Below are 9,550 nucleotides of genomic sequence, written 5' to 3' on the forward strand. Positions count from 1 at the left end.
AGCTCAACGTAAATGTAGTGTGTATTTGTTCAACCAGGCTAATATGTCAGACTTAAATGCCTGCATTTATATCTGTCTGATGTGAATTATTCATGAGCACGTATTAGCAGGCGCTCTCTCTTTCTCTTCTGTTAAGCTTTGAGCTGGTCCCTTGGGAGCTCATTATCTACAGTAGGTTTCACAGGGGCTTGATGTGACTCTACCAGAATTGTTATTGTACCTTCCCAGAAAGACTGTGATACTCTTCCCAGACACCTACAGCTCAATTCAGAGTAGACTATTTAATTGTCTAATAGCAGTGAGTATTTTTCCCACTGAGCCAAAGTAGTGAAATTGAATTATCTGGAATATTACCAAGGGTTTTTTTCCAGAGACAGACAGAGCCATTGGACAGGTACTGCTGAAATAGTTCTAGGGCAATCTGCTTCAACTAACTTTTCCCTTTTCAAAGGAGGTTTTGATTTTGCTTTTTTCTAAGCACTTCGGATAGCGACTCTGCCCGATGCCAGCGCCGATGCGGGAGATAAAAGGCAGCCCGCAGCTCAGGTGCCGTATCCCGCTCGGCAGCACCCTGTCAGCAGCTGGGAGGCGGTGAGACATCTGGTCCATCGCCATTCCCGCCACCTTCGAGCCTCGCACCGCCAGGGTGACGGGACACGGGAGCCACGGCATCCCTCTCCCACCCGTCCCGCTCCATCATCACGGCGCCTCAGCTCGGGCGCGGCTGGGCATCGGCAGCCAGGGCTCCCCGCGCTGAGGAGGTGGCCGCAGGTTGGCTTTTCCCCTGTAGCACGCCACGTGGCACCGTCCTGCTGCGGGATCGCGTGGCTTTTCCGTGTATCTCCGTGCATCCCTCGTGCGCTGGATTTGCCCGGGGTGCGCGGGGCCGCGGCGCCCTCTGCGGGCCGCGGCGGGAAGGGCGCGGGGCTGCGCGGGGCGATGTGCGGCGGGACCGGCGCTGCGGGAGCACGGGGAGCAGCGCAGTTTCCCCCCGCCAGGAGCCCTGGGTTAGGAGGTTGACAGCGAACACGCCCCCCGTGCCCTGCCTGGGCGGGCTGGAGCCCTCTCAGCTGCCGCTTGGGCACGGCCGGCCGGCGCTCCGCACCCCCGCATGGTCCGCGCAGCACAGGCGGCTCCCCGGGGAGCCTCGGTGTCTCGGGGCCTCCCCGCTCCCTTCCTGGAGAGGGCAAAGCAACCCGCCCACTCGCTTGCCTCCACACTGTAAACTTTAAGGCACATATTCGGCACCATGACGCCTGAGCCCAGCGCTGGGTCCGAGGAGCGACTGCTCCCGCGGGTTGAGCTGCGGAGAGTTTCGGGGGTAGCCCACGGCTGTCCCACCGGCCTTGCCCTTCCCTCTGCGGCCTCGGCTTGGCAGCCCGGGCAGCCCGAGCTTGAGGGCACTTCCTTCATCCCCCCAAAAGCAGGAGGCGGGAGGGCGGGACAGTGTCCGAGGCTGCTGCGGACACCTGGCGAGCATGGCCTGAGGGTAGCACCGGCCCGGCCGAGGGCGCGGGAAGGGACAGTGGTCCCTGCAGTGGCCGGGGGAGACTCTAGTAGTTCTGTGGTCAGTGAGGGGGAACCCACGCCGAAGGCATCTCCATCCACGGCTTGCTGCGGGGATCGTTCATGGCTTTATGCTTTGCTTTGCTTTTTAAATAAAAGAGTGTCCCGTCTTCCCGAGCAGATGTTTAGGAGAGGAAGGGGAGGATGGAGGTATTTGTGACCCCGGAGGCCTCAGAGAAGGGAGCCCAAAGCCGCAGACCCCGCACCTGCCACCGCCGGTAAGCGCGGCCAGGGCGAGCCCTCCCGCCTGCGGGCGACTCCCGACTGCCGGAGCTGCCGGTGCTGAGGGCATGAGCCGCACCTGGAGCCTCCGGCCGGGGAGGACGTGTGGGCATACCCCCGTCAGGAGCATTTTAATTGTCCATCTGGAAGTCAGCCGGGGTTTCCAGCTCCTTCGTGCCCAGCCGGGCGCTTCCCTGCGGGGAGAGCCGAGAGCGGCCGTCGGGGGCCGGCCCGTGGGGCAGAGCAGCCCCGCGGAGCCCGCACTCCTCCGCACTCCTCCGCACCCAGCCGCACCGCGGCGCCGGCCGGCGGCGGGGAAGGAGGCGGGGAAGGAGCCCCGCTACCCCCGCGGAGCGCACACAGCCCCGGTGCCGGTGCCCGGGGCGGGGAGAGGCGGCGGCGGGGGGCTGAGCGGGCGGGGGCCCCGGCTGCGTCAGAAGTGTGTAAACACCGCCTCGGTGCCCGCCGCTATTTAAGGGGCCGAGGCTGAGTCTCCCCCGACTTGTCTGCTTTGGCACACTCGGGACTCACTGCTCCCAACTCGAGTGGGACCTTGGAAAAGCGCAGCGGAAAGGTAGGGAGCGCCTCTTCTGACGGCACCGCTGCTGAGGGCGGGGAGGCAGAGGGAATGGGGATGCCTGTCGCTCACCTGTGCCGCGGCTCGGAGGGCATCCCGCTCTGCCGGAGGAAACGCTTCCCGGCGGGGAAGAATTCTGGCCGCTCCCGGCGAGCGCGGGCAGCGTGGAACGGCGAGCAGGGCTTTCCACCGCTGGGCAGCTGGGAAGGGAACCGGCCAGCAGCGGTGAGATGTGGGATTTGGAGACCACAGAAAGAACATTAATGCTTATATATGTGTGTGTGTGTGATATATTTTATATATATATATTTTTTTTTTTACGTGTATGTGTGAAAAAAATACAGGGCTCAGGACAACTGAAAGGTGCAATGCACCATTGGTCTCTGTACCCAAACCTAGATGGGTACATCACTAATAACCACGCTGGAGTGACATTTTGACATTTCAACTTTCTTCACTCATCTCCTGAGAATATTTAAAACCCCCATGTTTTATATACTGTGAATTGTTTTGATCTAGTGTGTTTGTTGTGTAAATAAACTTAATTTTATCCCCTTTTAAAATTTAAAGGTTTGTGTTGTGTACTGTTAAAGAACTGAAGCAGCTCGAAAAATCTCCCATAACTTAGAAAATCCATGTGTATTTATAAGTGAAAATTACCCCTATAGCATTAAGTACTAGATAGTTTGTTTCTTCTAAGAATTGAGAGTAATTTCTCTGTTTCCAGGAAAAAATAGCATTTCAGCTTTCACGTGATAAAACAATTTAGTAAACCAACATTGTTTTGCTTAGTACACATGTAAGGAAGCAGTAGAAATCTAAATTTGCTCTTTAATAAGAACAAGATTACTAAGTTGAACTTTATTTCTTACAGATTTAACTATACAGCTTTTATTACTCCAGCTATTAGATCAAATGTTTTGGGGCAGGAGTATTAGAAGGGAAGAATTAGATTTTGGGTTTTCTTTCACTGCATCAAGATTTTGGTTTTTTTCTTTTAGTGCACGATGAGATTAAACCTCTTGAACACTGAAGTTCAAATCAGTGAAGGTTGGTAGAATAAAGGCTCTTCATAGAACTTGTCAAAACTGCTTATCTGCAATAACAGCAGGGTTTTAATGCAATGACAAAATACTGAAATGTTTGAATCACGAGTTTTTTCACAGAGATGGATTCAAGCCCCTCAAGTTTTTATGAAATACAGCTTCCAAAGAAAGAAAAGCAAATAAGAATTGAGTCGATCAGGGAGATACAGCACATACTAGGCTGGAGGAAACAAAATTAATTACCTGTACCTTCCTCTTTAGCAAGGATATTTAGCTATTCACATCCATGTTTTCCAACTTAAGAGAGGTCCTGCAGTTACCTACATTTAAAAAAACCCAACACGTGCCCGGTTTGCACAGAATCCAGCATCCCCAATGGAAGATGGGGTTAGGGACTGCACAAAATGTACTAAATCTGGTCATGCTACAGCCCCCGTCCCTTTTCTCCCCAGCAATGTCCAGCGGGCTATGCATCTGCGTGCTCCTCGCCGTGCTCTCGGTGAGCTCCCTCGGACAGCACCCTCTGGGCTCGCACGGTGGGAATGCTGTGCCTGCCGAGCTGGAGCAGAGCCTGACAGAACATCAGCGGCACTCCCGCGCTCCGTCCTCCGCCGGGCCCCTGAAATCCCTGCAGCGGCTGGATGTCAGCGGTGACCAAAGAGCCAACATCGGCGCCTTGCTGGCCAAGTATCTCCAGCAAGCCAGAAAAGGTACTGCTTACAGCCTGCTTCTGTGCCACTGGCATTTCCTGCAGGGGTTCCTGGGAGTTGAGATAACCCTGTCATCATCTAATGTGAATTCCTAGAGAAGATAGGGTTTAGATTTTGCCTGCTCGTCCCTCAAGTAGACAGCATTCCATATGCTCTCTCCCAAACCCCTGCCAAAAAAGGGTTTAGTTGTAGCACCCTCTGACTGAGATTCATATAAAGATAACTGGAGAAAATGTCACCAACCTCTTAGTTCAGCTTTTATTTTGAACTATTTTCATTGCCTTATTATTTTGGTGCTCTTTTCAATATGTTGTATCTCAGATAAAACAATTATGTTTTCCTTGAAGTCTTCCAATTTAGTTAAAATCCTCCCTCCATCCATCTTTTAAAGTTAGAAGAGCAGGAAGACTTTTCTGAGGATAAATGCAGACCAAATGGCTAGCCTCACCTCCGTCAGAAATTCCTGTACCAAGGAAATATTCTTAGTATTGGATTTTTCATATATTTGTTCCCAGAGTAAATTACGATAGCATGGAAGCTTTCAAAACACAGAATTCACATTTATTAGTGCAATAATTAAAACCAATGATAAGTAAAAGCATATTTGCTTCCACACAGATTGATTCCTGGTGGGTTTTTTGGTCTCGGGCAGCCTGGGAACACAACCTTGCAGTTATCTAAAACCTCCATGGCACTGTGTAACAAGGACTTGAGGAATCAGTAGAGCAGTGGGATTACAGAGCATTCTTATAATGAGATTTATTAGTCACTTGAGCAAACAATTGTATTACATAAGAGTAACGCTATCCCTGTTGACACCTTACAGAATGTATTTTACATAGGCAGAAAAGCATGCCATTGGTGCTGCCAGTAAAAATGATGGCTCAAAATCATTGACCACTGAAATTTCCCCAAGAAAACATTTTTCCTTCTGAGCTGTCTCATCTCTGTACTGCTTGGTGTCTCAATAGAGTAACACCATGGGCAGCCTAATTGCTATGGCCTTTTGGCTGCCAACCTCAGCGAGAGCCACTAGAGAAATTTTGTTTACTCATGAAAGCTTCACTGCAGCCTTTGCCCTGTTCTACACAGAAAAGACATCTAAGAAGGGAAGAAGGTTTCAAGAGAAGCCAGTAATTAGGATTAGGATTACCTGGACATACAGACATTGAGAAATTAATTCACACCCAGCCCCAGATGGTGCTTAGGATAAAGTTCACTTTATATAAGTAAGAGCTTTCTCCACATAATGCAGATCATTTAACCCTCCCCTCTTGACAGCTTCCCTGCTGACCTCTGTGCTAGGCAAAGCCCTATGCTTATCTGTGATGGGGGTCTGCAATTAAGAGATGCCACATCTGGTTTTGTGCCTTGCATATGCTACCATACACACACCTCTGTGTGCTCAGAACACAGCCAAATTAGAAATAACAGAAAAATGAATCACTTCCAATAGTGCCTAAAAGATTTCATCTCATGTCAGCAATAGGCACGATATCCATTAAGGAACAACTTCTGGCTGTTCATGCAATTTAGTGGAGAGACAATTCAGGTATGAAATTCCACAATTCAGTGCTACACTTAAGGTTGTTATTGAATAAGAATGTTACTGCAGCAGTCTGCAAAGCAGAATCTTCATTACCTTTCCCCAGCACAGTCATTGTTGCCCACCCACATGGAAACTGAGCTCCTCATTCTAGTTTATGTATCCATTATATTCTCTTAAATATGTGGCTGACACTTCCACATAGATTAACCAGATAAAGCAAAAAAACCCAACCCCTTGGAATTTAAGATGTTTTTTCTGCAAATATTATTATGAGGGACAACTTCCTGCACATGTGTTATTGGCATATATAATTAATTCTAAAAAGAGTCTGTAAGCAGATGATGAGATTCTTGAGATGTGACTAGACTAGTTGGACTCTACTTTGTAGATGTAGTTGCTCATTACAAGAGAGAAAATTCACAGGGAACACAGTATTTACTTAATTTCTAACGTACATACAGTGTTCCTATCAAAACATTATATTCTCATTTAATGTGAAAACTCTGGGCAGTACTGCAGAAATCTCTGCAGAATACTCACATCTACTGTATTAGTCACCTGTCTAAACCATAATAATCACTAGAAAATTCCAGAGAAAGTCAGGTCTTTTATTAGTGTTAGCAGTCACCAGTAGTGACATTTGCCCTCATGATTAATAGAAGGGTTGGTTTTGTAAAGTGTTTCTAGTTAAAACAGTGATAGAGCTCAGTTCTCTCAAGGGCTTAGGGATTGATGGCAGCCCTGTAGCTGAACTGCTACAACTTTGAGTATGTTTGTCATACACCGATTCTGCAATACCCACATGACATCTCTAGTGGGCTGAGGAGAGGTAATTAAGGTGCTGTTAGGAAATTTGTGACCCAGGCTTTCAATTATGTTCATCTGCAGGCTTTCAGCTTGAATCTGGTACTGTGTAGAAGAGATGTAGCTCTCAAGCCAGTGACAGGCACATTTAATGTCCTCTAAGGAGCCCTTGACTGGCCAGACAGTAGTGGCACCAGGGGAGCCTTTACAGCCCTCAGGTCGTGGCAGGCTCAGAAGTCTCTTAAGCACCAAGATCTGAGTGATGGTTCTGCTCTGCCTCAGACCTGCCTGGTTATTGTGCTAAGGAGCCATTGTCATTGCCTTAATTACACTTTTTGAATTATGATTGTGAACTTCATGGCATTTAATGGCATGAACTTCTTGAGCATTTAATGATAAACATTCTATTCTGGGGAAAATTAATTTTTTTTTGTAATTTTGTTGCAGAGAGATGTTGTAGAGAGCTACAATATCTCTTAATGGCTTTCTGTGTGTGTATACCTTCAACTCCCTGCAACCACTAACAAAGCAATGCAGTTGCTTTTTATTTCACTGGGTCATGTTCATTATAAAGCACTACATGAGGAAGACCTTGAAACATAAAAGCACAGAGTCAATAGAGGTTTCTTCAAAACATGAGAAACTGAAAGCAAAGCAATTGTGTAGATTTGGATATATGGGATTTAATTTGGGCTCCTTTTCCTTTTTGATCAATTCAAGTATTCCTCAAGCCTCAGTCTGCATTGAATACTAATATATTAAATCTGTCCCTTCCTCACTCAAAGCTTAACTCCATCTAATTATTGTTATATATCAGTTTTGTCTGTTTTCAGGGAGTACAGAGAGAAGTAATTTACCTGTCCCTGTATTTTTTAGTTACATCATGTGATGCTGTGAAAACAGAGGATTGCAGCCCATTTTTTTAAAGCATAAATTCTCCTTGCAAATAGTTTGTGTCTCTTTGATGCCTTAAGCAAGGCATACAGAAAGGATAAGGCAAGATCAGAAATCAGCATCCAACCCTGATGTGAAAAGAATTATGAAGGCTTTGGATAAGCAGTGAAAAAATCCCTGATGTAGTAAAAACCCTGTATAATTCCATCAATAGGTATCTCTAACTGGAAATTCCAGACACAACTTTCTCCATTTTTAGGACTATTCCCACTTTTCCACAAAACCCAGGATTCATAACTCTACCCTGCTTGTTGCCAAATTTGCACTGTAAGAGCTTCTGTACTTACGTTTGTGTCTTTTTAAGCAACACAGGGCTGCAGTGTCTCAGGCTTGAGCCTGCTCTCAAAGAGCTGTTCTGCATGTAGAGCAGCTCTCCCAGTATGAGAAAGGAAACGTGGGGCTTTATAGGAATATGGAGAAAGAGTTCTGATTCTCTTTCTCTAGTAAAATAGGAAGAAAAAAGGAAAAATCTATCTATATTCCTTCCTATTAGACAGGAGTAGAATGTTCCTGCAGCAGGAGGTAGAAAATTATCTGTTCATTTTGCACTGAAGAAATCCAAGCCCCTTCCAGGACATTACCATAAGGTTTCTATTGATGTTTTCCCCAATGACATGACAGGGGTGTTACATGATCTGTGTTAGGTCCATTTCAACTATTGCAGACATCTGCTAATGAGCACAAGCCAGACCAGAACAGGGGTGAACCTGGAAAATGTGTCCTCTTACTCTCTGCTCTCCCAAACACTTCTTCCTTAGGTTCCACTGGAAGATTCTCAGTTATGGGAAACAGGGTACAGAGCATTGATCCTACTCACAGGATAAATGACAGAGACTACATGGGCTGGATGGATTTTGGACGCCGCAGTGCTGAAGAATACGAGTATTCTTCCTGAAGAACAGCAGACTATAGCAATGAGGGAAAAAAAAAATCACACTCCCATGTCTGTACAAAAAAAGATAAATCACTTTGTTGTCCTCTTCAAATCAGTGTTTTAAAGTATTTAAAATCATGTATTTGACATAAGTTTGTCTGTAAGACTATACAATGCAATATATACATATGCAGAATTTTCCAGAAAACAGTTTCTTTCTTTTGTGGTTTCTCATACATTGATACTATATTAAAATGATTTCACTTATCCCTCCTTGTCCTGTCACTGCATGTTGCTGGGTGTCTTACTATAAAAGAGAGATAGCATAATGCCTTTATTTGGCACTGTAAATATATTCCAAGGGTTGAATAGTCAGAATATCTATTTTTTCAGAGAAATCTTGTGTCAATCCCAAAAGCTTTGAACTCTAGGGAACTTGTCTAAATATAAACACAGCAGCAAAATACTGCCAGAAAAGACTAGCTATTTTCATGGTGACCCTGTTTGCAAAGGACTGAGTTTTACACTGAGCCCACATCTTTCCAGTGATCAGCCAACAGTGGTAAAACAGTGAAAAAGAGGGATGACACCAACATGCTTCATCATCCTGGCTTATTTGTTTTATGTTGTGAACTCAATGTGAAAGTTCTTCTGGTGGCTGCAAATCACAGAATAAACAGAGCATTCCCAGCTGTATGGTGAGCTAAGCATTCATTTGGGAGGGGGTGAAGACAGCTTCCTGAACAGGTGATCCTGAGAGGGAGAGGTCTTGGAGCAGTCTAGCCACAATGTCTTCACAGGGAAGAGGTGGCTCCCAAGTATCACAAAGGCTGAGCTGGCCATTGCCCACCGATGTGGAGAGAAGGAGGGAGGTTCTGCCCAGCTCTTACCTGACTCAGAGCAGGGTAGGGGACCCCATGTTCAGAGCTGGGCAGTGATCCCAGATTGTGCAAAGCCAGCACCCTGGAATTGCTGCAGTCATTCCCTTCTGCCCATGGGCAGGCTGCAAAAAAAGTATTTTACCTGCATGCTCCTCCTCCACCTCAGGTAACCAACCTCCCTGCAGCCCCTGGGTCTCCTTCAGCAGCTGGATCTCACATCTGAGGAATGCCCTAAATTGTAAAGGAGGTGATTTTCACATTGCATAATTCACAGAGTTTCTCCCGGATGTATGCACCGATACAAAAAGGAATATATTTGTCACACGTGGGAAAGCAGGTGCTTGCCAAAGGAAAGAAGCAGCAATTT

General features: G+C 46.8%; 1 protein-coding gene across 1 annotated transcript; it reads left to right on the plus strand.

Annotated features, from left to right (window-relative positions):
• The first annotated feature begins 2,293 nt into the window (after positions 1–2,293).
• On the plus strand, positions 2,294–8,569 carry CCK (cholecystokinin). The gene is made up of 3 exons (XM_009086203.4): positions 2,294–2,362; positions 3,864–4,121; positions 8,187–8,569. The coding sequence occupies exons 2-3, from the start codon at positions 3,866–3,868 to the stop codon at positions 8,321–8,323; spliced, it is 393 nt and encodes a 130-aa protein (XP_009084451.1). The 5' UTR covers positions 2,294–2,362; positions 3,864–3,865; the 3' UTR covers positions 8,324–8,569.
• Positions 8,570–9,550: the final 981 nt, after the last annotated feature.

This window comes from Serinus canaria, chromosome 2 (genome assembly GCF_022539315.1).
Source record: "Serinus canaria isolate serCan28SL12 chromosome 2, serCan2020, whole genome shotgun sequence".
NCBI lineage: Eukaryota > Metazoa > Chordata > Aves > Passeriformes > Fringillidae > Serinus > Serinus canaria.